Source organism: Penicillium roqueforti, assembly GCF_015533775.1.
Source record: "Penicillium roqueforti strain LCP96 04111 chromosome Unknown scaffold_02, whole genome shotgun sequence".
In the NCBI taxonomy this organism is placed as follows: Eukaryota; Fungi; Ascomycota; class Eurotiomycetes; order Eurotiales; family Aspergillaceae; genus Penicillium; species Penicillium roqueforti.
In genome coordinates this window covers 1,791,780-1,818,907 of record NW_024067566.1, presented here as the reverse complement: position 1 = coordinate 1,818,907, position 27,128 = coordinate 1,791,780, and the positions used below count along the sequence as shown (strand labels likewise).

The 27,128-nt window shown below is 51.0% G+C and overlaps 8 protein-coding genes across 8 annotated transcripts; 3 read left to right on the top strand and 5 right to left on the bottom strand.

Annotated features, from left to right (window-relative positions):
* Positions 1–586: 586 nt before the first annotated feature.
* Positions 587–6,857, top strand: LCP9604111_2163 (NACHT domain protein; the record flags this gene model as incomplete). Its single annotated transcript, XM_039069610.1, has 4 exons — positions 587–1,009; positions 1,070–1,403; positions 1,456–1,731; positions 1,786–6,857. The coding sequence occupies 4 exons, from the start codon at positions 587–589 to the stop codon at positions 6,855–6,857; spliced, it is 6,105 nt and encodes a 2,034-aa protein (XP_038932290.1).
* Positions 6,858–7,973: 1,116 nt separating this feature from the next.
* On the bottom strand, positions 7,974–9,476 carry LCP9604111_2162 (uncharacterized protein; the record flags this gene model as incomplete). Its single annotated transcript, XM_039069609.1, has 1 exon — positions 7,974–9,476. One exon carries the CDS (start codon positions 9,474–9,476, stop codon positions 7,974–7,976), a length of 1,503 nt encoding a protein of 500 aa, XP_038932289.1.
* Positions 9,477–10,184: 708 nt separating this feature from the next.
* LCP9604111_2161 (ELL-associated factor) lies at positions 10,185–11,372 on the bottom strand (the record flags this gene model as incomplete). The annotated part of the gene is made up of 1 exon (XM_039069608.1): positions 10,185–11,372. One exon carries the CDS (start codon positions 11,370–11,372, stop codon positions 10,185–10,187), a length of 1,188 nt encoding a protein of 395 aa, XP_038932288.1.
* A 611-nt stretch (positions 11,373–11,983) lies between these two features.
* LCP9604111_2160 (carbohydrate-binding module family 48 protein) lies at positions 11,984–14,555 on the bottom strand (the record flags this gene model as incomplete). The annotated part of the gene is made up of 3 exons (XM_039069607.1): positions 11,984–14,104; positions 14,312–14,444; positions 14,533–14,555. The coding sequence occupies 3 exons, from the start codon at positions 14,553–14,555 to the stop codon at positions 11,984–11,986; spliced, it is 2,277 nt and encodes a 758-aa protein (XP_038932287.1).
* Positions 14,556–15,844: 1,289 nt separating this feature from the next.
* LCP9604111_2159 (cyclic nucleotide-binding domain-containing protein) lies at positions 15,845–17,098 on the top strand (the record flags this gene model as incomplete). Its single annotated transcript, XM_039069605.1, has 1 exon — positions 15,845–17,098. The coding sequence occupies one exon, from the start codon at positions 15,845–15,847 to the stop codon at positions 17,096–17,098; it is 1,254 nt and encodes a 417-aa protein (XP_038932286.1).
* Positions 17,099–17,555: 457 nt separating this feature from the next.
* LCP9604111_2158 (uncharacterized protein) lies at positions 17,556–18,456 on the bottom strand (the record flags this gene model as incomplete). Its single annotated transcript, XM_039069604.1, has 2 exons — positions 17,556–17,848; positions 17,964–18,456. The coding sequence occupies 2 exons, from the start codon at positions 18,454–18,456 to the stop codon at positions 17,556–17,558; spliced, it is 786 nt and encodes a 261-aa protein (XP_038932285.1).
* Positions 18,457–19,300: 844 nt separating this feature from the next.
* On the bottom strand, positions 19,301–20,169 carry LCP9604111_2157 (uncharacterized protein; the record flags this gene model as incomplete). The annotated part of the gene is made up of 5 exons (XM_039069603.1): positions 19,301–19,379; positions 19,429–19,506; positions 19,565–19,812; positions 19,876–19,989; positions 20,050–20,169. The coding sequence occupies 5 exons, from the start codon at positions 20,167–20,169 to the stop codon at positions 19,301–19,303; spliced, it is 639 nt and encodes a 212-aa protein (XP_038932284.1).
* Positions 20,170–22,727: 2,558 nt separating this feature from the next.
* On the top strand, positions 22,728–26,381 carry LCP9604111_2156 (forkhead domain protein; the record flags this gene model as incomplete). The annotated part of the gene is made up of 1 exon (XM_039069602.1): positions 22,728–26,381. The coding sequence occupies one exon, from the start codon at positions 22,728–22,730 to the stop codon at positions 26,379–26,381; it is 3,654 nt and encodes a 1,217-aa protein (XP_038932283.1).
* Between the last annotated feature and the right edge of the window lie 747 nt (positions 26,382–27,128).

Genomic DNA, 27,128 nt, shown 5'->3' with positions numbered 1-27,128 from the left:
TGCCGATGGATCTGGTTCTGAAAAGTGCGCAGCTTCCCCGCATCTATCCTACATCACACCCGTAGATGGATCCATGGTTGTTCTTATGTTATCAATTGCAACCGTCCAGCAATAACCGTGGAAGAACCGTTCTCAGCGAATGCAATGACACATTTGGTTTTGCTAGGATCGGCCCGGAAACCTTAACCCCTTGAGGGTTCGGCTACATACCTGTTCTGCTTGTTTTCTTGCCTGTTTATGATTTCATTACACGAAAGGCACCGAGTGATCTGATCCATACAGAGACCACGGCGGGAACTAAATGATGCCATTATCAGTGGCGAAAATAGATACTATCTCCATAGACATGCTGTACTCTTGTTTTGGCTCTGCGATTATGATCGGTTGGAGCTTATATTGACGTCTTGGACTTTGCAGCACAATCACAACATGGTACAGCAGTACAGCATCATGGGAGAGAGGGGGAGAGAACAAGAGTACAAGGAAGAGGAGCTTCCTCCCTAAACCGGGACATATAATGTCTTCCTTAGGATCCAACCGAGCCTAATTATTATCATAATTTCTATCATATTTGATGCACACAGACATGGCTTCAGTGCCCCATGGCATATCTTTGTCCTCCACTTCGCTACTCGGTCTGCGACCCACTTCGAACATGGCAGAGCAGCACGCGACCGTAGCCAGGGAGAAGAGTTTCAGTCATCAATACCAGCAAACCACTAAGAACACCACACTCGCAGATGTAGTCAACTCGCTTGCGCGTCGAGGCAGCGATGACCTATCGGCCTCTCGGGTGTCCGATACTGACTATGCTAGCCTGTTGGAGTGGATTCGGTGCGAGAGGATGAGAAAGTTACCGCCCGAGGGGAGTGGCTACGACAATGCCCTTGTGTGGGCGGCCCTGTTCATTGAGCGTGTGCATTCGTTTGATTTAGCGATTGAACAATTTGCCGGCGACAGCCACCTCGCCGCCCAGTTATCCTATGGATACTGTGCGAGCTTGCTTGAGGTGAGCAGAAGCCACATCCTCGTGCCCACTAAATCGGATTGACTGACCACAAGCGTACAGTTGGGCGAGGAAAATGCTCCGGCCCTTATGGACCTATTTGGATTTTTCTATCGCTGCTCTTCTGGTCTAGGTAACCTGCTCGATCGTGCAGAGCTCTTTGTGGTCTCTTCAGATATCAAAGACCAGCTCATTCTTGCGTTAGCTGATCTGGTTACTCTCGTCGTCTGTGTGGCCACGCACTTTCATCGGTCACTCCTTGCCTCGGAATGGGTATCGATTGATATCTATAGTACCTTCCCAGGTCCGATTGACAGTTTTCGTGGTCGTTGTGAGCACATTTCAGACCTTATGTGGCGTCATCAATTGATCCGAGAGGGCCTCGAGGGAGATAAAGGTAGACTCGCTCCCCCAAAGCCATGTGATCCATACTTATAATATAAATCTAGCCGTCGGAATCAATACCCTGAAAGACTGGTTGCAGCCCGAAGACCCAGTGGTTGCCCATATCACCGAAGCCACGGCCCCCTCCGGCCAGGAGCGCGAGGAGGCCACTTGCACGTGGGTGAAGCCATACCTGATGCGATTCTTGAAAGGCGAAAAGCAGGTCCTTTCTATCACCTCTAAGTCGGGTTCCGGCAAGACGGTTTTGTCAACTGTGATCAATGATTATCTGCAGTATCCCGTAGGAGGAACAAGGTATATGTCCATATTGGCATCTATCGGTTAGTTTCATTGTCCTCAACCCAAAACTTTTACTCTCTAACGAGCCGAGATAGATGGTCGAATCCCTGCCAACACCACCCCGGGAGCCGTCGCCAAGACGATCATGTCGCAGATGTTGAGCAAGCGCATTGGCAACCTGCAGCTATATCAAATCTTGGCGGAGGCTTACAACCAGAGCCGGTTGACTGTGGACGAAGAGTTGTATGAAAATCTCCTATGGGATGCCCTGGGCCGTGCTCTCAAGACTAGTGGAGCAGGTTCCAGAGAGCTAGTCCTAGTCGTCGACGGCGTGGACGAGGCCAGCTGTGGGGAGAAGGCCCTGTCACACCGGCTTCATGAAGCGGCATCCAAGTCCCCCAGTTTAAAGTTGATCACACTCGGCTCCCATCCAGTGGACTCGGTCACCTCCCAAATGGTAGTGCGAGTCACCCTAGGCTTAATATTCGATGACATTAGCGCGGTGACCCGCAAAACCCTTCAACAGAGCCATGTGTATAGCAAAATGTCCAACGAAGACAAGGAGGTGACCGTTGCTCGGATTGTGGAAGCATCGGATGGCTCTTTCCTTTGGGCGAAGCTGGCGGCCAAGCGTGTGCGCGATGAGAACCCGCCGAACGAGGCCGCGCTTTCCAAGTCGGTGGAAAATATCGTCCAGGCAGGACATAAGATCTCGGATCTGATATCCCACACCTTACAGTCCAAGCTAAGCGAGGATACGAAGAAGATTTTGGTCTGGCTAGTCACTGCGAACCGTCCCCTCGCCCAGCAGGAACTGGCTGCTCTTCTCTCCACCAAGCCTGACGAGGCGGCCCTCGCCGAGCATCGCGAAATTGACTTCCCTCAGCTATTGAAGCCGGTCGCTTCCTTGGTTTTCTTCCACAAAAACCTTGTCTATCTTAGGCACGCACTGGTGCGGACCGCTATCCTCGATGTATTCTCGAAGGGCAAATTTCTACCCGCGATCAAGGACAGGCATGTGGATTTTGCACAGAGACTCCTACTGTACGCAAAGCAGACTGTGACTGATAGCCATGGGCCATCCTTGGAGCCGCTGAATGGGCAGGTGACGGAAGACTTGTTGAGGAAACATCCCTTATTGGATTTTGCGCTTCGTTACTGGACAGGCTATGCGAAGATTGCATTCAAATGCACGAACAACCAAGAAATCAATATCGCAAGCAAGAGTTTCCGATCTGTTCTCCCTGCGACCCCCTCTGTGCCACTCCTGGAGATGACTTTGTGGGCAAGCAAGGCGACTTCGTTGCTTCGGTCCATTCATGAGGTTCAGACATCCCTGTACCGCCAAATATTGAGCAACAACCATCCAGCCACTGTACAGGCCGTAATCTGCCAGGCGCTATTTTTCCGACAGATTAGCAACAGCGTGCCTGCCGAGAGTAGTCGGATCTTCTATGAGGCGGCAACAATCTGCCAGAAGGTCTTGTCTGTACGGAATCTCATCACTATGCAGACGGCTCAGTTCTTCCTGGATGCCACCGTGGATAAAATGACTGACTCTGTCACGGAAGTCATGACACGGCGCATCCAGATTCTCCAGATGCTGGTTGAATGCCAGAAGGTCCACCACGGTGCGACAAGTAGTGTGGTCAAATCCACGTTGACGCAGCTGTCCGAGCATTATAGTCTGGTCAAGGAGTACCGCAAAGTACAGGAGATTAATGAAAATTTGGAGAGGTCCTTCGTCAACAGTACGCACCAGCGGAGCGGATCTGTGCAGATGGACGAGTCATTACTAGTCCACCTCCACGGCCCCAAACACACGATGCCAGAGACAAGCACCCCCCTGGATTTGACTGGAATAGAGGTGGACGAGTTGATTACAAATTCATTTGATTTGAAGACCATCCTGACGAAAGCGGAGCGACAGAGGGCAGAGGGTCACTTCTCGGACGCCGAACGGACATACGTTGAGCTATGGCAGCAAACCAGCCAGGCATACCGGCTCAGTCACTCCACTGAGCACAAGGTGTCAGTTCTGCGGACTGTCCTCGAGTATTCCAAATTCCTCAAAAGTCGGAAGAGAGATAACGAAGCGGCCTCGATCCTTGGCGGGGTTTGGGAGGAGTATGAGAAAACCACCTCCAGTGCCGAAGCCGTGGTGTCCGAGTTGCTTGAGCTTGCTCAGTGCATGAAGGAAGTGGGACTGTCTGTGTTGGCCTTGGAAGTGTTCAAATACTGCGCACAAAGTACTAGCAGCCAGAGTGCCACCCGCAAAGAAGTGGAAAGAAATATCCAGTCCACTTCCCGGCAACTGATGCACTCGTCATCTGCAAAATCCCTGCTGACCGAGTCAACCCTGAAAGAAATGGTTTATACTAGTTCATCCAGTGACGAGCAAAATTTCGCAACAGCGAGCACAGCGCTAATCGAAATGTACTTGTCTCAACACCGGTGGCATGATGCTACAAGGGTGTTGAAACGAGTCCTTCGAGATATGTGGCCGTCGTTGTTTGCGGCTTCGATCGAAAAGGTCGTCCTGCCATCAACTAATGTTGAGCACTGCGTTGATTTTGCAGAGCGCCTCGCCGGGTGCTACCGCTACCGCCGTCACCCGGTCAAGGAAGAGGATATCCGGACCCGGCTTTATAGTGCAGTCCGACGCGATCGGCCAGTGTGCGGCGAGCAAACTGTGGAGCGAGCCACATTGAATCTTCTTCGTCTATACGAGCGTACTTCCCAGACCGGAAAAGTCGTGAACATCCACCAGGATATGCTGGATGATTATACTAAGCGGTTCGGCGGGGAGCATCCCACTGTGATACGACAGCTCTGGACCCTGGCCGAGCTGACGGCCCCGCAACCCATCGCAGTGGATTATTATCGCCAGATAGTTCAAGTCCTAAGCAAGGGCTGGGAAACCTGTCCTCCGGATGCCTTCGAGCCACTTGTTATCGTGGCGACGGAGCTCTTGAAGCAAAATCGATACGCGGACGCACTGAAACCCTGCCGGATGTTGTTCACTACCTTGCAGAGCCCCCAGATCAGCCAAAAATTGCGGGATCCGGGATTTGTCCAGACCATCTATCAACGTTATGTTCATTGTCTGCAAATGACACACAGTGACACTACCACCATTCATGATGTGACAGTGCAATATCGTAAATCGTGCATTACTCTCTTCGGTGCGAGCGCGTCGATCACCATACAGGCAACCAACACATTGGCAAATATCTGCCAAGAGTCCGAGCAGTTCGAAGCGGAAGCGGTCCAACTCTACGAAGAGCTTTTGCAAATTAAATCCAGTGAAGTTGAAATCGACTATCAAGACATCCGTGCCACCTTGGATGCAATCCACGAGCAGCAGAGTGCAGCCTTCACTACTTTAAAGGTTGAGAACATGTCAACAAAGGAGCTACAGAAGACGTTGTCTATTCATACCCAACGACTCGCGTCGATTCGATCCAGCTATGGATGGGCCCACGAGGAAGCCCTATCTCAGATGGGGGAGGTAGTCTCACTCTACACTAAACAAGGGAAGGCACAGGCAGCTGTTTCGCTGCTACAGGAAGCAGCAATGCAAGTGCTATCGACCGAGACGCTCTCTATCAAGTTGATTGCGGCGGCCAAGAGTATTGCATCTGGCTATATCGCAGCTGGTCAAATTCAAAAGGCCGAGCAGCTCTCAAACGAGATATATCGTCATGTTATTACCAAGGACACCAAGGATGAGAATGCTCTCGGCTTTGACCGGAGCTCAAAAGGGCGGTCAACCCTTGCTTTCCTTGCTCAGTTCGAATATAGCATCCGGGAATGCGGGGACAACTCTACTACCTTGAACGAAATATATGCCGCCCTCACCACGGAGTATATATACTTTGAACAGTTCCGGGAAACCCTCAGCTCTAAGACTGGCAAGCTTCAAGACACGGCGGAAACCGCGGCCCGCCTGCATGGCTTCTTACTTAATCGCGGCCGTCCATCCACTGCCACTCAGGTGGCAGATCGGTATACCAGCTTCTTCTTGGCGACAGAGGGCTCCAACCTGGAAATCGGCCCTAACCAGGCTAAGGCTTTTATTGAGACAGTTCTGGAATATTTCAGCACTCATTCCTCGCGTGACTTTATGCGTTCAGTGGCCATCGCCAGTTACAATCGCGTAGACCAGCTGCTTCGCTCCAAAGATTACCAATCTGCCTGCCACATCGCATTGGCAGCGACGAAATACATCGGTGCTCACCATGGCTACTCGTCCGATGCGACACTCAAGCTAGTGTTCAAGCTGGGCCTTCTCCTGGCCGGCCAAGACAATGACATACACCCAGCAGGCTCGGCCGATAAGTACATGCTAAGCGTGTCAGCGACGATTCTTCGTGATACTCTCGAATATTTCAAGGAGCACAACTTTGAGCTCGCACACCTGGATCTGGAACACATCAATCGCTTGATCAAGGTTCTAGATGAGCAACAGGATTATCACACCATGGCCTGGGTTCTCACCTCCCTCTGGAATAGCCGTGACGCCTATGCTTTGTCACAACCACGGCATTCATATACGCTTGCGCTCGGGCGCATGCTGGTCATTACCCGCTATCTCATCAGCGATTATAGTGGAGCTGTCCGGCTTGCGGAGGATCTTGTCTACAACTGTGCTCGTGTCCATGGACCCCGACATCCAAGTACGGTCGAGATGACTATTCTACTATCACAGATGTATACAAGCGTGGCTCAAGGCTATCAAACCCAGAAGAGTCGGCGTAAGCTGGCCTACCAGTACTATCGCAAAGCAGCCGCGCTGCACGAGAATGCCTTGCGTGTGTTCATTGACCCGTCCTCGGCACCTGCCAGCGATGTGGACATGGATGTCATCTCGGGCATCTCATCCCCTTCGTCCGCCTCCAGTCCAGACGAAAACATGGAAGAAGGGAAGCATGTCCGACAGCATTTGCATATGCTCAAACTTGCGGTTGAACGCCTTGGGAATTGGCCCAAGGAATACTCCGAGTACGAACGGCTTAATCGTGACCTCTTTAGTACATTTGCGAATGATCTGAAAGGCGTGGAGGGTGTTGAGAAATGGAATTTGCAGTCGTTCGGGTCCGGCCAGGCTGAGGCTAGTGATGATCTTGTCTCTTTTCATCACGAGCACCTTGCAATTCCCGTTTGAGATCGAACCGATCTACATTCAAAAGTTGGCTTTTTGTTATTTGTTTGTCTTGGTTCTGTTTATTTATTTTTGTGTTCGTTTTGTTGCGTCCAAATTTGCCTGTTGGGTACGAAGGATGCGGAGTCCGATATTTACCAAGCGGCTTCATTAATATATCTACCACATTGAATTTAAAATCAATTAACGGAAACTGTGTATGAAACGTTCTCTGTCATATGTACCGGATAGTTAATACCTCCCCTTTCTGCTTTGGTGCTCACCTCTTGCCGCTTTTGATCATTGAGTAACTAAAAAAGATGGAATGTTTGTTAGTAATCAACAGGTAAATTTGGTTTGAGATTGTTGTAGTCCAAAGCTGCTTGATATTTTTGATTTCAGTTACCGTCAAACACTGCATCCCATTCACCAAGTTCCCCCGGAATGACAGACGTAGACCCAGTCCAGCTGATAATTGTACACCTCACATAAGAGAGAGATTTACAATAGTGAACGTAACGGGGTTAACAGCGGTTAGTTTATAACGTCTCTAAAATAAAATTCAGTAACCTTGACCGGCCTAGTAGCGCAGTGGTTAACGCGTCGCACTTGTAATGCGGAGATTCCCGTGTTCGATTCACGGCTGGGCCTTCTCTTTTTTTCTGTCTGGGAGGAAAGAAACAAAATGGCTAGAACAAATGGTATACAAAATAATCAGTCACCGCAGGCCTAGTAGCGCAGTGGTTAACGCGTCGCACTTGTAATGCGGAGATTCCCGTGTTCAAATCACGGCTGGGCCTTTCTTTCTTTTTTTTTCTTTTTCCCCGCGCGACACTGAAGATGTTTGTCTGTAATCATTCGCTTTAGTAAGGTAGATAGTTGACTGTAGCTAGTGCCTTTTTTTTTTAGCATAGCTACGAATATATAGACCTGGGTCTGGCTATGGACTTGGACTTGGAAACTAGGATTGAATCGTACGTCTTCTTCTGACATTAACTAGAACTATTCATAAGATATTTTGTCTACACCTAATAAATCAGGACACAGGACATAAGTACAAAGTTGGTAAACAAGCAAAAACAATGTGGATGTCGATATCCTCCCACTATCATATCCACAGGACCTGAGAAGCCCAAACTCCTAGATCTCGCCTTCTTCACTCCCAGCACGATCATCATCATCAGCCTCGCCCTCCTCTTTCTCCTCTTTCCGGGAGTCTAGTTTACTCCGAGAATCAGAATCCACATCCGCCGGAGTGGGATGCGCGACTGGAACGACATGTTGTTTTTCATGGAGTTCGCCTTCTTCGACGTCAATGCTGGACTCTTCTTTCGGAGGGGGTTTTGAGGAGGACCCCGGTCCTGGTTCCGGTTTCCCTTCGGCGACTGACATGGATTTGAATTGAGGCGTGGCTTTTGTTTGAGATAATGCTGCCGCGGGGACGCGCGAGTTGGAGGGGGCGGGAGGGTTTTGCTTTTGGTGGGTGGGGAGGACGGCTTCATTGGAGGGAGTGATGGTCCGCTGGCGCTTGGGCGATCGATCGCGGTCGCCGTTCCCGTTCCCGTTAAGGGTGAGGGTTGAAGGGGGTTTGTTTTTTGGGGAGGGTGGGTGTGGTTGTGACTGTGTGGTGGGGTGAGGTTCGGGTTCGCGCGAGCGCTTGCGGCCGTTTGAAGCCGTGTCTGAGGTGACGGTGAGGGTAGGAGGGGTGGAGATGGATTGCTGCTCGGAGGCGGATTTTGTGGGATCGGTGTCGAAGATGCGGGTTGGGTCGTTAGGTTGGGGGGTTGAGTCTGGAAGTGCGAAATCCGGGAAGCCCTTGCTGAGGCTTTGCTGGACTCGCTCGTAGATCTTCACAATGAAGGTGCAGGCGCGGATGAGGTCGTCGAGGCGGACGTCGATCTGCTCCCACCAGGGCCGGCCTTCGGCGTCGTCGGGGAAGGCGACTTTGCAGTGGCGGGCAGCGGCGTACAGGGCTGCGGCGGCGATGACGCGGGGTGGAAATTGGAGACAGAGGACGGTGTAGGTGGAGTCGTTGAGAAAGGAGTAGGTGGAGTGGCGCAAAGTCCTGTTGTCGCTGACGCCTAGGAAGATGGAGTAGTCCCAGAGAATGCGGTAAGGGGACTCGACCTGTAGGTCAAAGCAGAGGTATTCAAGCATGACGCTCTCGTTCTGCAGGATCAGGTCTCGCCATTTCCAGTAATCCTTGGACTGCTCGTCGACAATCAGGTTCGGCTGCTTCATGGCGACCCGGCAGCATGCGATGACAAAGTCTTTCATGCGGCGCATGGCCTCGTCGACCTTGAACGCGACGAACAGGGCCACCGCAGCGATCACCTTCGGGTGCATCAAGTCCGACCCCATCTCCGGATATTGGCCCATCAACGAATAGCGCATGAGGAAGCGATGCATGTACACCGTGGCGGTCATTGAGGTCTGCGGGGGCATCTTCAACATCACGCTCACTTGCCAAATGAAGTCGACTGCACGGTGGCGGATGTAGTCCTCTTTCCCACGCTCGATCTTATCAATGCGCGATGGTGTACGGTCGAATTCTTCCTCGGTGAATAGCCATTTTTGCTGCTCCGCTTCCAACACCGGGTTCGGCAGGCCGGGGATTCGTCGCTTCGGTGCTGAGGAAGCCATGGCTGGCCGCTGTGTGAAGAGGGGAAAGAGAATAAGATCGAGGGGTTTTTCACACAATGGCGACCGAGACAAAGCGCATCCAGCGCGCGATAAGAAACAGCTTGCGCGGGTGGTTCACAATAGTCGTTATCGTTACAAACGTCACAGTCGTAAGCCAAAGCTAGCTCGGCGGAGCTTTCTATCGCATCGCGGATATGATAGTGCACCGCGGGAGATGTTCAGAGAATTGGAGAAGGGAATTCAGGGATAACCAATATATAAGCAATATAAACAACAGAGTGCTGCCGAGATATTGAGCACTACTAGGTAACTTAAAAAGCGGCAAAGATCTCCGTATTGACGCAGTCGACAAGGGAAGCTTTTGGTCGGAACAATGGTTTATCCGAAGGAACTATTTATCCGATGTAAGAGATGACAATGCACACTTTATAGGAGAATTACTATTTGCACACCCCCAAATTACTAGTGAATGGAAAAACAACGATCTTTGTGTTGCCCTCCTGGATAGGGGGATGAAGCCAATGAACTTTGGTATGTCATGAGTTGGAAGATGCGAAGATGCGTAGAACAATGCACTAAATAGAACAGCGATTCTGATCTAGTGGAAAGGTCAAATATACTACAATTACAATTGGTATCTAGTACGTTGGAATCAAAGTCCGTCCTGGCGCCACGCTGGTAGATGCAATAAACAAGAAAGCCAAACATTTACTCCTCCTCGCTGACCTCGCTCTCATCATCACTGGGGATATATTGCCTGGTCGTTGGCTGACTGTACTGGTTGTTCCGAGCCTCCTCTTCACGAGCACTTTGCTCAAAGGCGGCTTCCATCTCTGCCGCCAAAGCATCATCATCTTCCATTTCGTCCTCTTGAGCAGCCGTGTCTGTGTGCCCTGAGGAAAGTGGAGCTGTATTGCCGACCGGGGAGGGCAGACTAAACTCCCCAACGTCTTCGTCGCCATCGTCATCTGCCGGTGTATTATTCGACGAGAAGTAAGTCCGGTCCACGAGCGGACGCGGAGGTGGAGATCCCATATCAATAATGAGATCTCCATCGACAATGATATTCGAGCCAGGAGACTGCCCAGCTTGTTGTGACCCGGTGCCTGCATCGGACGGCGACGAGCGCGAGTCCCCGTGCTCAGACGGGTCGGGATAAATGACCGGCTCGCTTGACTTGTATGTTTTGGCGGGTGCTTTTGCTGGCGGTCTCTTCTGTCGTAGGGGGTTTGCTTGCGTTGTGGGTCGAGGTGCGGGTCTCGGCGCGGATCTGGCAGCCGGCATTAACGGTGTGCTGGCCCGGCTGGTGACAAGTTCCGGGGTGCTGTAGCCCGAGGGCGGCTTGTCATCCTCGCGGCGATTCTTCGGGAGGAAATGTCGGAAGTCATAGGGATTGCTGTCGTCGGCCGGCCCCTCATCCTCGCTGGCGCTTCCCCCGTGCCGGTCTTCTACCGGGTTCGCTGGTTCATCTTCTTCCTTTATCTGTAGTTGTTCGTATTGCTCGCGGACCTGCTTTTCCGTCTTTCCTGGTGCCGACCGTAGATTAAAGTTCAAGGTTGTCGAGACCGGCTCCAGAACAAAGACTTTCCGCTCCGGGTCAAAGATGAGTACCAGGCTTCGCTCGCCCGACGGGTCCTCGCTGCCTTTGTATGAATAGGTCAACGTTTGATCGGCGTTCGGGGCCTTATCAGTCACGGCGAGGTCATAGAGGTCGGCCGATCGGGAGTGGGTGATGACCGAACGTTGCTGTGAGGTGGCGGACTTGGATTTGTGGTTGTAGTTAACGTTGATCAGCCGGCTCGTGTTTGGGTTTCGAGCAAGCCTTTCCCCTAGCACAATTGGGTATTCGGCCTGCTTTGTCGGGTCGATCATGGCGGACAATGTGGGGGTAGCCATATTGTGCTCGCGGTGGTGTAGATACCCCCAAGACCAAGGTCGCTTGTACAATGCAGAGAAGAAGGGAGGAGAAGGGAAAGAAGATTGGAAGTCCCCAAAGTCGGGGAAAGGTGGAGAAGAGCGGAATTAGGGAATGACCTTCTCCCCACTCATGACAAGGGCAATCCCAAGGGTTATACGTGGAGAATTGTACATTCGACTTTCTTAGTTCTCAGGTTCTATTCTGATTGGGTCTTTAACCTCATGTTTCATGATCCATGTCGAATCAACATGCTTATACTCCGAGTTCTGTACAACATATTACGCAAGACTTTGGTCCGATTTCGGCTTAGATATAAGTACAAGACATAAAGTACGATATAAACAATCAACACATCAAGCAAGGTACTTCGATTAGACGATAATTACTAGCCGAGTCATAAACAAAAAGCGGCTTGCAGAAATACAATGCAGTAAAACAGGGCAGGAGAGGTATCCAGAAGCAAAGAACGTAAGGCATCAGAGAAAAAGCATGCGATATCGGTCGGCTTTCACAGCCAAGACTATACCGCCCAAGATGATAGAATCATAGAACGGATCCCAAGGTCGAAAATTGGACATTTCCGAGTCATTTATTTAAGCTTCTCCTTGATCTTGTCGAAAAAGCCACTCAGGCGGTGCTTCTTCTTCTTGTCACCAATAGTAGAAGCAGCACCTTCCGTGCTGTGGGATTTTCTGCGAGACGGCGAAGCGGGCTTGGAAGAAGTAGCAGGAGACTGGGTAGATCCAGCTCCAGTGGTCGCAGCGGGATCTGCCGGCTCTGCGGTCGAGCTGGTAGGTGCCTGAGCAGATGCAACTCCCGTCGTCACAGTGGGACCTGCGGGATCCGCAGTCGCGGCAGCCGTGGTTCCGGCAGTCGAGGTTTCGGCAGTAGAAGTAGTCTCGGGGCCAGTTGTGACAGTCGGCCCACTGGACTCGGTGGTCTTCAGCGCTGAAGATGGGGTAGCAGCAGTAAAGCTGCGGTTCGCCGTAGGTGTGGAAAGTGGCGACACATCTGACGAGTCCACACCACTGGCAGTGACATGGGGCGCAATGGCCTGGGTGGCCGCAGTGACAGTAGGCGCCGGTGCACCCGCAGACTCTTCAACACGGATCTTCTTGTGCAGTTCCTTCTCGGTAGCATACTTCTCGTCAACTGCTTCTTGGTTGGCAGCCGCTTCTGGGTCCCTGAAAGCCTCGGCCATCGAGTCCTTCACCACCTGAGGGACCTCGTCAACGGGCTTATTATATCTACCCGCAGACTCTTCAACAGGGTACTTCTGCTGTAGCTCCTTCTCGGTAGCATACTTCTCAGCAAGTGCCTCCTGGTTCGTAGTCGCCTCCGGGTCCTTATGAGCCTCGGCTATCGAGTCCTTCACTGCCCGAGGGACAGGGTAGTGACCGTCGATCTGTCTGCCCGCGGAATCTTCAACGGGGAACTTCTCTTGCAGTTCCTTCTCGGTAGCAGACTTTTCGTCGACTGCTTTCAGGTTTGCAGCCGCCTCGGGGTCCTTGTAACCTTCGGCCATCGAGTCCTTCACGACCTGAGGGACCTCCTCAACAGGCTGAACGAACCTTCCCGCAGACTCTTCAATAGGGAATTTCTGCTGTAGCTCCTTCTCGGTAGCATACTTCTCAGCAAGTGCCTCCTGGTTCGTAGTCGCCTCCGGGTTTGTGTGAGCCTCGGATATCGAGTCCTTCACTGCCCGAGGGATAGGGTAGTGACCGTTGGCCTGTCTACCCGCAGAGTCCTCGACAGGGAACTTCTCTTGCAGTTCCTTCTCGGTGGCATATTTCTCGTCGACTGCTTTCAGGTTTGCAGCCGCTTCTGGGTCCTTATAACCTTCGGCCATCGAGTCCTTCACAACCCGAGGAACCTCGTCAACGGGTTGAACGAACCTCCCTGCGGAGTTTTCAACGGGGTACTTCTTGTGAAGCTCGTTCTCGGTAGCGTACTTCTCGTCGACTGCTTCTTGGTACGCAGTCGCCTCAGGGTCCTTGTGAGCCTCGGCAATTGAGTCTTTCACCACCCGGGGGACCTCATCAACGGGCTTGTTGGCGTTGGCCTTGCCCTTTGACTCCAGCGGCACGCCAGCAGCGAGTTCCGCTGTGGTCGAGGTGGGGCCACTGGACTGGATGAAGTATTCCGGATCGGCTAGCGCTGCCTGCTGCGCTGGACCTCCGGTGTACGACTGAGAGGGTCCACCGATCGGAAGACTGGATTCAGGAATCATATTGTTCGTGATTGGGGGGAGAGTAAAAGGGGCAAATGCGAAAGTCTCAGGGCTGGTGTTGTTTGCTTGGTAGCCGTCAACAGGTAGAGTTTGACCCTTGTCATATGATTCTTTGTCCAAAGTGACAGTTGAGCCAACGGTATTGTTGTTGAATGTGCTCTGGCGGGGGACTTCCTCGCCCGGCTTCAGGGTAACGGGGTTACCATAACCTCCCGAAGCTGGAATGGGATCCACGGAAAAGGTCTGTTCGGATTCCTGTCCCGGAGTTTCTGGGAAGCTACCAGGGAGATCCCCATTGGGCTCCTTGGGAACGTTGGCAGCGAGTGCCGCGGTTGTAGAGTAAGGGGTCACGCCAGACATAGTGGGGGCGGAGTCGGAAGCCTTAATTTCTTCAGGCAGCAGCACGTTGTTGACGTTGTTATGCCCGTCTTGTTCTTCACGTGCTTTGGGGTCTGTAGTCCAAATCCCGTCGACGACAAACTTTTGAATTTTTGAGTCAGCGGGGAATCAGGCAATCTTAAAATGTTTGGGACTTTGGGGATTCCGGGAACTGGCGACCTTATAAATGGGGGGGGGGGGAAAAGCGGCCCAGGTGACGTCATTGTAAATGCTCACCGCCATCCAATCTACGAGGGCAAGGCAAAGGCGAAAGTGTGCGAGAGAAGAAAAAAAAAGGAAAGGCCATACCTTGTATTGGACTTTTTGTACAGGCAGTGTAGTCACTTCCTTGACAAAGCTGTCGCCGACTCGGTCCAGTTTCACCGTCTTACCCCAATCGTCGAAAGTGCCTGTAACGAACACCTCGCTCGCATTGTAAGGCCTGCAAGTAACCGTCTCAGCATTGTACGAGGAGGAGAGATTTCGAAATGGAAATCTCTAGAATGGGACATGCTAGAAGCGCGACTCACCAGTGAAATGTAAAGGTACCCATATTGATTCTGACACAGAACGTGAAGAGAAAAATGAAAAGATAGTTTGGGGAAGATAGGGAAAAAGGCCCAAGTAAATTATTCGAATCGGTGGGGGGTGACACAGACCAGTACCTGGCCCTGGACAGTACTTAGCGCTCTATAATTCAGACTTCGCATGCACATCGACATGGCCAATCGCCAATATAAGGGGGCTGGGGGTGAACCGTGGCTGTGGCTGGGTCTATGCGCCCGATCTAGACTTTCTCGTTTATATGACGCCATGGAGAGAGCTTTAGGTTATCAACGGAGAACGGAGTACTCCATACTGTCAAGGTTCCGTATTTGAAGCTATAGCTAGATAGAGGTATGCTGGATGCTTCTACAATTATTGAGCGAAGACCGTGGATTATATGATATCCATTCTCGTTCCCCACCAGAACATGAAACGTCTGTACTCTTGACACTTTCCTTGATTTTGCCGTTCAGGTATTTTTATCCCGTTCTATAAGGTGACATTTGAACACGAGTCCATGACATGTGTGACGTGGTGATACTTCCAAGGTTCCCGAAATTGCCACTTTAGTGGCGAGCATGCCATTCTAGAAGACGTGTAGAAGACGCTCAGACGGGGGCTTAAATTAAATCTTATACTACCTAGTATCCCACATCTTAGTATAGGAATGGATGTCGATCACCATTACTCCATAAATATGTACAACATGGAGTACATAGCACAGTGCGTGAAAGGTGAAGCACATCCAATGATCGACGAAGCTCAGACCAACTTTAGTGTGTACCCCTCATCTTTCCACGTCTTCCCCCTTTGTCTTCCAAACTGACTCGCTTGTTATAAGTAAAGCTGAGCTTGCTTTTAGAAGGTAATTTCAGTTTCGCTTGTTGTTGGCTTGACTTGCTTTTGCTTTTTCTTTCTCCTTCTTTTTCCCTGCAATATTCCATTTTATTTTCCCGAGACAGAAAGAAAGAAAAAAGAAAGCAGAACGGAAAGGAGAGAGAAAAGAAAAGGAGAGAAAAAAAAGGAGAGGGACGAGGTCATGCAGTATTCCTACAATTAGACTCCAACCAATAATCCCCCACTGTCTGCCCCTCCGTTGCTTCCTACTCTCTACCTTTTCTACCTCTCCTCCTCTCCTCTACAATCTGCATTACCTACATTTTCATCCCATTCATTCTCCCCTATTTAATTCATTCCTTTCTAATTTCCACAGATCTCATCTCTGTTTCGCCCGTCCCTCTCTCTCAGCTTCAACCCCGGAGTTGCGGCCTCTCCGGCCCTCAATCCAACGCCCTCATGGCTCTAAACTCTGCTCCGGATTTGGCCCCGGCCGTCAACACTAGAGTTGACGACAATTCTGCTGGCAACCAAAAAAATTCCGAGGACGACGGCTTCGAGGTGACGTCACCAACCAACCTGACCTTCCGACAGCCTAATTCGGGTGCTGCGCTGCCGAGCGCCGCTTTGTTTGGAGGTAGTGCATTCGCTGAAGGAGGATCACAAGGATTACAAGTGGGTAGATCGTTGTTCAGCCGGAGTCCCTTCCAGGATAATGCGGGGGAGGATGACGAGGAGGAGGGGGAGCTTGCCCCTCTCCCGGAACGATCCGCACAGCAAGGATTCCCTACCAACTACGCGCTTGGTCGTCGGACATCGGTCTCAGCGGAATCTTTAAACCCTACTGAAGCGGGTTCAGATAGTTGGTCGCCTCCTCACCACCCAAAGACCGAAGAGCAGGCCTCCCGGCTCAAGAGCGCCGTCAGTAGCAACTTCCTTTTCTCCCACCTCGACGATGATTCATTCTCGACCGTGCTCAATGCTCTGGTGGAGAAGCCCATTCCGGCGAAGGATATCAAGGTCATCTCCCAAGGCGACGCCGGGGATTACTTCTACATCGTGGAGAAGGGAAATTTCGACGTCTATATCAATCCTTCTGGTGCCGTGCAGCCTGGTCCTGATGGCTTGGGCAACAAGGTCGCCAGCACTGGACCCGGAGGATCTTTCGGCGAGTTGGCTCTGATGTACAATGCCCCGCGTGCTGCGACAGTGATCTCCACTGAGCCGCAGAGCACTTTGTGGGCTCTAGATCGCGTCACATTCCGCCGCATCTTAATGGACTCTGCATTCCAACGCCGTCGTATGTACGAGGCTTTTCTGGAGGAAGTCCCGCTGCTTTCTTCTCTGAAGCCATACGAGCGCTCGAAGATCGCCGATGCTCTGGATACTATCAAGTATCCGGCTAATTCCATCATCATCCACGAAGGCGATCCCGGAGATGCATTCTATCTTCTGGAGTCGGGCGAAGCCGAGGCTACCAAGAACGGTGTCTCTGGGCCCGTCAAGAGCTATCACCGAGGTGATTACTTTGGTGAGCTTGCCTTGCTGGACGACAAGCCCCGCCAGGCGAGCATCACCACTAAAACGGATGTGAAGGTGGCACGGTTGGGCCGGGACGGATTCAAGCGGCTTCTCGGCCCTGTGGAGGGGATGATGAGAGGAGCCGAGTATGAACTGGACGGGGAGAAGTCTCCTGTTTCCAAACCAATTTGATAAGATAAAATGAAATTGAATCTGGAGGCTTTCCGGGAATTAGATCCATTGGCGAGGTCCAGCTCTCATCTGTCACCCTGCTATTCAATAACTGATGATCTCACTCTTTGTTTCATTCTCATTGTTTCCTCCCATCTCCTTTCCCCAGCAAACTTTCCACTCTTTACGACTATTTAACTTGTATCTACAACTGTCTCTTTCATGCGTGCTGTGACAGGGACCTACTGTCGTCCTTGTTCATATTGTCCTTTTGCTACCGTGTTATCCAGTCGATTGCACCCAATACTAAGTATGATCCAACAGAATGACTAGAACTGTTTAATTCCCTAACTAAAATTCCCATGCAATGCTATATACCAAACACCACGGATTCGAGATCGCGTAGGACCTGCCCACTACGATTCTACCACACCTAACAAATACTACACCTCTACAACCTCGCCACTCCAAAATGCAATCACCTAGGAACAACCAAATCACTCCTCAAAACCCACTTCTCCCCACCAGTAACCTCAGCCCCCTCATGAATCATACAATGATCACCATGTCGATGCAACAGCGCCATCCCAACCTCCGGCGCAACAGCTATCGGCTCCGGATGACGGTTCGCGCGCGTCGGCTCCGGGTAGAAGATCGTTTCACCGCCTGTACAGGACGTCAGGTAGATCAGGAGGGTCCAGGTCGTGCGCGCGGGTGTTGCTTTTGAGCGTGAGTTCGGTGGGGGGAGGGTTATATTGTTGGCGTCGTCGTCTGCGATTGGGTTAATTAACGAGTGTTGTGTAATTTTCGCTTGCTTGGATGTATGTATGTGTATGGTTCCATAATGGAATTCGCAGCACGAAAAACGAACGAAGAAAGAGCTTACAATGTTGTCCGAAAAACTGTCCTGCAGAGTATCGATAAATGCGAATATTAGGATTCAACCCCAACGGCTCCCCGCCCCAGAGTTGTCGCGCGCGTTCAGCAAGACCGAGAGCAGGCGAGTGACTACCGTCATCTTCGTCGGACTCGTCTTCGTCAAATCGCGTCGTGACAAGCTCCTTCAGCGCCGTCGTGCTCCACAACATCTCCGCGAACCGCGCATCGTCGATCTGGAACCGGTCGTTGACGCGCAATGCCTCGTCTTTCTTGGGCGCGCCCGGTGTTGTGGTTAGTGGTAGCGAGGCGAGGAATGAGGTGTAGGTTTTGCAGAGGGTGCCTGGGAGGAAATTGCGGATTAGGTAGATTTGGTCCGGGAGGACGGGGGTCAGGGTTAGATCGGTGGCCGGGAGGAGTGGGCGGAGGGGTGGCCAGTTTGGGGTTGTGGTTTTTGGTTGCGGGTTTGGGTCGGGCTTTTTGGATTTGGGTTTTGGGGCCATTTGGGTCTTTGTTCTTTGTGAGGTGAAGGTATAGAAAGAGGTAGATGTAAAGGGTCTGATTGGCTTTTTTTTATCGCGAAAATATGATCTTTGATTATTACAATCAAACCCACTGTCACGTGGTGGCCAGCCTAGTTTCTGGGGATCGTTGGGGATCCTCTCTCCCCCCCCCCCCGGGGGTCAGGACCCACCCACTTGTGATGAGCTGCCAGCCTGTTCTTGTCCCCCAGGATCCAGAAGCTAGAACCCGGACGTGAATATTAGCTTTGTCAACCCTGGTTGCGCCAATGGGAACTATCTCATTCTGATTTTGACCTCACTGAAATCAAATACACTCCTTCCATGATCAAAAGCGGGTGTGCCTACAAACAAAGCTGCTGTTGGGGCTGCTAGCAGTGACTCAGATATTATGGCCGACAGTTACAGCATATGGGCTGTGTATACAACTCGTGGTTGCATTCGAGGATTTCATTGATCAGCTTCTCGGACATTGGAGAAAGAGGCTCGAATCAAAGTCCGTCCTAGTCATGGTCTGTACAACATAGCTAGCGAGGCACTCCCACCCAACTACTTACTCACCGGTGTGTGGTTTATCTGCGGCAGAAGGTCGGGTTGCTGCCGTCCGGGTGAGACTGGGTGAGTGAGAAGCCAGGTGAGAGCGGGTGATTCTCACCCTCCGTCGCGCGACTGCCGCACCGACCCTCTCTTCCCTGGGCTCAGAAGCAAAGATCAATGTGAGGCTGAGCGGAACATTTACTTCCTCGTTAGCTACCATTTCCTGCGTGAAGTATCCTTATCCCAGTCTTCCATTTCCCAGCTGACTGGATCATCCGGTAAAGCAAGTTCAAAAGTCGCGAACCGTTGGGCAGGCGACACGCATGGGCTTATCCTTCATGGTCTCGCAGAAGCCACCGATGAAGTAGCTATATTCAATCAGTAAATAAGTAAGCTAAGATAACGTGGTTCGCATACAGTGTTTGAGTCTCTCGGTGCCAAACTAGACCTTTTGCCCTATCCACGCTCGGGCACCACCCATACTCCTTCAGCTTGCTAAAACATTAATAATAATTAGATTCAGTGATATACAGAGAAGGAATATCGAACTTACGCAAGAGCCTTAAGAAGGGATTCACGGATTTGCTTTCTTTCAGAGCTTTCAAGACCCCAGAATGGACCATCGCCATCACTATCGCCAAGGCGTAGCCCAGGAACAATTTCCCAAGCAAGCCATATGATGAACCCATCCGGAACTAGCCCTGAGCGATCCTGAGTACCGGTCTTGTATCCGAGGAGCTTTGGTGTGATATTTGAGTCCTTTTCAGTTAGATCGAGCAGGGAAGCTAATTCATGCGGGATCTATGACATGGCTTGCTGGCCTCTGGTGTCCGCATCATCCATCTCAGTTGTTCGATGGGGAACTTGAATGTAGACTCGCATAAAGGTTTTCGTTGCACGGCGTTGAGGATCACAACATAAAAATTTAGCTTCGGCGAAAGAACGGAGGCCATATGCCTTATTTTCCTCCACAGTGACCTACCAATTATGCTCGTTCAGATTCCCGAGGACCCTGTAATGGGATGAGAGGGGTCATACCTGATCGTCATACTCATTCAGCTTCTCAAGAATTTCCCACCGGGAAGAGGGGGGTTTATCAAGGGTGATAATAGTTCTAGGGTCGAAGCCCTTGCGGAATCCGGGCAACGAGGATGTCATTCGAGCTGCGCTGGGGTGCTGTGGGTGGGAGGGTGGGAGAGTCGATTGGAAGGTGGATCGAAGCCTAAAGTAACTAGAGGGTGAGGCTCTTATGTGTCATATGTGAGCCAAGACGGGCGGGATCCGGAGGACAAGGTCCGGCAGAACCTCCATAGTGGGAGAGAATTATTCTCATTAACTATGTCAAAGCGAGGTCACTTGATACATTTTCCCACACTTAACATCAATTTCCTAACCATGGAACTTGTGACGTGCCAGGTCTTGCAAGATAGAAGAGTGCATTGAATTCAGAATAACTAAGATAGGGAGAGAGAGGAAGGAAGCAAGTTGCAAAGTGGGAGACAGCTAGTTCTTATAGCTGTGTCCTGACCGCTTTGTAAACAATGCAAGGTTCGAATCATCTCGCTCAACTATCTAGAAAACAAGCAAACAAGCAAAGCAAAGCAAACGTTGGATCGTAACATAACTTCCAATTGTAAACCTAGAGGATCATTCTTGGGTTTCAGAAAAACCGGATCAGGAATAGATTGAAGCTACGAGGACGACCGGATACTTAATGACCAGGTTAACGATGAAAAACCAGCATTTAGGGACTAAAACACCTTTGCCCGGGGGTTAGATTACTATCTCAGGTCGTTCCTTCCCAGATGGGTAGGATTTTGTATACCCCGAGTTTCCCCTCTCTTCTCTTTCCTGTCTCTTCTTGTACTTAATAATCTCGTTCCAATGCACTCTTTTGCTACAAAGATCTGGCAGGTAACACTCACTCCTGCTTCGACGTAAAGCTAGTGAAGTGATTGTAAGCTAACTGTTAAGACGGGAGTCTTTTATATAATCTAGTATAAAACTCCAATTACAAAGAGTTTTAAAAGTCCAGGAGTCGGGATAGGCTAGTTAGGAAAATTTGTATCTATAGACCTCTATCTACCGATAATATCAGATTGGATGTCGGAGAGGATTATAGAATAGAAAAGCTAGTTAGTTAACTAGTTAGTTAATAGTTAACTAGAGAAGCTAAGTGATTACGTATCATTTTGGGTCTTGGATCTGAGCCAATAATGATCCCCTTAGGCTGCGGCTATTCTTGGCAAGGTCTGCGGCTAACCTTAATTCTAGACACTCTTTCTATAGCGAACCCACCAATTATTCAGGGGCAAAATACTGTCATGCTGCAACGGTTTCCAGCATTCAAAAGTGGAAGAAGGAGAGGTAGGGTGTTGTCAGAAAGGTGACGTCACATTCTATTTTTATCCCACCCTCCGGCCCTAACTCATGATTGTCCTAGACCAACTACAACATAGATCGACAAGAGATTATCAAAACACATATTCTTCTGAACGTCGCTCGCTTTGACGAGCCCGATGCTCTGTCGTCTCATGTCACTCCAAACGTAACTTCAAACCTACGGGGCAGTGGTGGATGAATCTTCATGTGATGTTTCTTGTAGTTAAGTTATTCTTTGCGGCTAGTTTTATATAGAGCCCTTAGTTAACCATCGATTTAGACTTCCACTTATTCGACTCTCGCACCCTGACAATCTCGCAAGCACTATCGATTCGCCGTGTCCTCTGACGGGAGAAATCAACAGCCAAGCCCTACGGAGCATGGATGTCGGTGCCGATTTTATAATCGGGTTCTACCTGTGAGCATATGATACGATTGAATCACAGGATCTCACATGCGCTTTCAACCCATCAAAATTTGGTTGGCGTCATATCAGAGGGACACAATGAGAGTCGTGACAACCATTCAGCGGCTGAGGTTTCTGCCAACTCTCTCAGCCTCAGCCAGGCCGGTCCTTATGCTACTCCTCGTTTAGATTCGCCAAGCACGCCTCAGCAAAAGAGCGAAGCAGAAGAAACACTGAGTTTTCTGTCATTTTTTGCCAAGTTTGTCGCAGACACCTAACCCCGTGTCAAGTAATACTCCGCTTCCCCAGAATGTGTAGTACTATACATCGTATACCCTTGCATATACGGACTTGATACAAGATAGAAATTGCATTTGCCTAAAGTACCTATTACGACTAGCACGGTTTCCCCTCATCTCAACGTGGAGGCAAGCCATACTAGAGGGGTCAACTCCACCCTAGAGAAAAGACCGAGGAAATGTGAGATTATAGGAGTATAATGAGGTCAATTGCATAGGATCATAAATTGCCACATTCATTATATAGTTCTAGGCTCTTTTGATCAACAAAATCGGTGAGAACCACCTGCGGGCAATCCATATAGGTGGATCAATTCGGAGAGAATATGGATTTAGGCGGGGCGGGAATGAAAATTTGTCCCGGAAGAGGATCATCGGCGCTTTTTCTCTCCATCCCTCCAACCGTAAACCTTTCCAGATTCATACTTGTTGGTGATTCTGCAAGTCAAATCGCCATTTCGAGAGCCGAAGAAAAATAAGGAAAAAAGGAAAAAAAAAAACATGGCTCTGCGGTGACTACGGCTATCTGCAGCCACCAACTCGGCCATCGCTCACCGCCCGGTTCCAAGTTGAGAACTTCCCTTCTTATAGGAACTTCATTCCTCTCCCTTCCTCAGCAACAGCCTGTCATGTCGTCGCAGACCATGACTGCGCCAGCCGTGGGCCATCGACCGCCTGACCCAGGCCCCGATAGCCCCCTATACGACTATGGCTGCTCACCAGACACCACACCCCCTTCCAATCCTCGAGACGACTCCGCAATCCGCGCCATGCAGAATAATTCTGCCCCGTCAACTCCCAACGGAATGCCCGCCCCGGACGTCGCAATAAAAACCGAATGCTCGGACAGCCACGACTTTTCAGCTGCGCAACATCAACAAGATGTAAATACGCAAAGCGCCGCAAGTGCGCTCCTCGCACAGCTCCTCGGCAACCAATCAGCCGCAAACTCCACTACCATGGTACAACCTGCAAAACAGGAGGAGCACCAGGATACTCACATAGATATCAAGATGGACGACTCAATCTCCCAGCCATTCGACATGGCTGCCCAGAACCCCACGCCCATCGACCCGAGCTTGCACCGAGACACAACCTCGATATCCCGTGAGATTCAGGACTTGCTGAATGGAAAAGCTTTAGGTGATGAGCAGGGAAATTCCGCGCACCAGGATATGAACCATACAGAATTCAACTCAACCGATGCCATGGAGACCTTGTCAGACCCCATGAACCCGAAATTGAACCCAGAGCAGCCCTCGCTCCTTCCACCCTTGGATTTTTCCGCGGCCCCCAAAAATGCGTTTGAAGCCCTCCACCAAAATGAGATGCTCACAGCTGCCTTTCTTTCGCAAAATGCCGACCTGTCAGCCCTGGGATATCAAGATATGGCGGCCTCAATCGCTGGATCGGAACCTAAGATCCAAGCATTTGCCAAATTGGAGTTCGATGATGGGCATTTTTACGTCAATACCTACTCATTTATCCTAGGACGAGACGTGCGCGCTGCCCGCGCTGCGCACCACCGAGAGTTCCAGTACCGGCAGGCCGTACGAAGCACTCGGGCAAAGAGTTCAAGTGGAGGAAATACATCACACACCCCGAACCGTATGAAGCGAGAGGAAAGCGCTGCTATGATGGGCAGTGTCGTCAGTGATCGGGGAGGTATCATGGGCTTTGATCCAGATGTACCTCCGCATCTCCCGAACAATATGAACATGAGCCGACGATCCTCAAGATCCTCTTTTGACGAAGCTGTTATACCATTACATGCAAACCCGGCTCAACTACAATCGACAACCGACTACAATGCGCTCGCAATGCAGTCTTTGCAAGATGGAAACGGAGACGCAAAGCCCGTTGATGCGCTGGCTTTGCTCCCATCCCCTGATTCTTGTCCCACTATCCCAATTCACCCCCCAACGACCGTTGACGGCAGTGCCGCAGGCCATCGAGGGATTTCTCGGAGGCATGTCCGGATCTCATACAACTTTGATCGGAATTTGTTCGAAATGGAAGTAATGGGACGTAACGGAGCATTCATTGGGGCTGATTGGCTATCGCCGGGGCAAGTTCGCCCGTTACACAGCGGTGATTACATCCAAATTGGAGGCGTGCGCATCCGATTTTTGCTACCAGACGTCCCAATTGGCGAAACTGGAGCGGACCGGATGGAAGAAAAATTGGCAGAAAAGGAAGAAGAGGAGGAAGAGCAAGATGCTCGGGCTTCGATTGAAGTGGATGACGAAGACGATGAGTCTGACAGACTTGGAAGCGATAGCGGCGAGAGCAGAGAACCTTCAAAGAAGATCGTCCTGAAGACCAGGGATTCCAAATCGTCCCAAGCGATGGATTCTATCGAAAATGGGGATAACGATTCACAGCCGACACGCCGGCGGGGACCAGGACGCCCTCCTAAAGATGGGATTATGTCCAAGCGCGAGCGAGCTGAGCTTGCCCGGGAGCAGAAAAATGCTGCCAAGCGTGAGGCCAACGGAGGTATCACACCACCTCCACCTAAAGTGCCCAAGGCTGGGAAGACAGTTGCCAAAGAATCTGTCGTTCCCGAGTCACCAAAACCATCCGAGAAGCGGAAGTACACCAAGAGAAAGAAGCCGGATGGTACACCAATGGAGTCTCCTCTTCCCTCAACGGAAGGCAAGGTGTCTGTAGAGCCTGCGCAAGAATATGTCAAACCCCCACCGGTCAAAAAGCGCAAACCATCACGGTCACCATCTCCCAATTATCCTCCAGAGTCTGCTTACAATACTGAGGATCTGGCAAAGCCCCCATACAATTACGCCGTTCTCATATTTGATGCTCTGACGGAAGCCGGCACGCCAATGACCTTGAAGCAGATCTACCGTGCGCTGAAACTGAAGTATCCGTACTTCCGCTTCAAGTGTGAGACTGAGGGTTGGACATCCAGCGTACGGCACAATCTGAACGGCAACGGTCATTTGTTCATGCACGCAGAGCGCGATGGCAAGGGCTGGTCATGGCAGCTTATTCCAGGCGCGTCAGTTGAAAAGGAAAAGAAACGACGCCCTTCGCCGCCGCCTCAGGTGTCCCATCCTCCTGCGCCTACTCCGCAGCAGTACATGCCTCAGGCGTCCTACTCTTATGCACCACAGGGCCCACCACCGGTGCCAAATCCGCCACAGCATTTCCAATTCCCTTCCATACCGCCTGCTCCTTTCCCGGCATCTGTGAATGTAGGAGGACCTCCACCACGGTCTAGTCCCTACCCACCTGCATTGAAGGCCCCTGCTCCTAAACCAACCGCTCCTCCTGCTGCGCCGGTTCAAGCTACTGCTCCTGCTCCGCCCCCGCCCCAGGCTGCTGCACCGGCACCGGTACCGGCACAAGCACCCCCACCGGCGCCTACACCTGCCCCTGTCTCTGCTCCTATTCCACCACCAGCACCAACACCTACTCCGGCTCCTATACCCGTTTCCGCACCCGCACCCGCACCCGCACCGACACCCGCACCTACGCAGGCACCAGCACCAGTATCGGCGGCACCGGTACCGGCACCAGCACCAGCTATCAATCCAGCTGCATCCTTCCCCATCCCCAGTCAGCTCCGTAACAACCTCCCAGCTGCATTCGCAGCGACCATCCCTTCAACCTACACTTCGCCCTACGCATCCGCCCCCGCTCCGCAAGGCGGCCAGCAGCAACAGTTGCAAACCCCACGGCCTCCTCATGGACCACCTCAGCATCATTCCCCTTATTCACAACAAAAGCCGCCATCCTCTCAACCCCCTCACAATAACCCGCAGCCTCGGGCCTACCCTCCATCTGGCGGGGTGCAGTTCCAACACCATCAGCATCCGCACCCGCATCAACAACCGGTTCCACCCCAGTCACAGCCCATGTCGCATCCTCCTCAGCAGCAACATCCGCTGCCTCACCACCAGCACCAGCCGCAGCACCAGCATCAGCATCAACACCAACACCAACACCAACACCAGCATCATCCACCTCCAGGCCTCCCGGCCCATCCTCACCATCAACAGCAACACCCTGCTCAGCAAACACCAGGGCCACCAGAGTCATCCTCATTCATTGACCGAGCGAATAAGGCAATCGATGACTTTGAAGCTGTTCTCATGGAAGACTACGAGGACAAAAACTACATCCGGGAAGTTCTCCGGAGTGCGCGCGCACGCGTGTTGGGCGATGCGCCAGAGAGCTCATTCCCAGGCGGCGAGCCAAAAGACGAAGCTGTTATCATGGACGTGCTGCGCAATTTGGTCGGAAGTCTGAAAGACGAGTGAATGGCTGCCGACGAGAAATATTCTACATATTTGGTGGAGGGAATGGCTTCCTCCTTGATGACTTATCGAGTATACGAGTCCTACGGTTTTGCTTTTTCTGTTTTCTTCTTCCCCATCCAATTTATCTTTTCAAATTGTTGTTTTGCTACATTCTGGATTCTTTGAATCTTAATGATATCCCTCTGTTTTTGCTGACAGGCGTTTCCTTGCGCCTCTATTTTTGTCGTACTTTGTCTTCTTCTCCCTGTTTCTTTTTTTGGGCACTTCACAGCCTACTGTTTTGGAGATTCAGAAGGATCTCTCCCATCTTGTGGAACGATCCCGACTTGCTTTTTTCTTTTGTTTTGATTCTGGCCTGACCCGGGCGCCTGATATAAAAGCGTAAAAGCTCAGCATGATAGAAATACCATTTGCATTGACCGGACTGAACACTTGTTTCCAGTTCTATCAGTGGTTAGTGTCTATATCTAAAGTTATACATAGGTTCTGGATAGGCCTAGCTTAGGACATTTAAGCCAAAACAGGAAGGATTTGTGCGTATATAATTTAGTTAAGAGACCATCAGATATCTCTCTTGGAGCTCTCTTTCCACCTCTCGATACTGACGAATACTGATTTTGTTTTTCTGTTTGCACGGGAGTTATGGAACTTACATGTATTAATCAGGGCTGATCAGGCTTTTTTTTTTACCATGGTGATACTACAATAGTCACGGGATATTGACCTTCCTGTATCATTCTTTGCAGT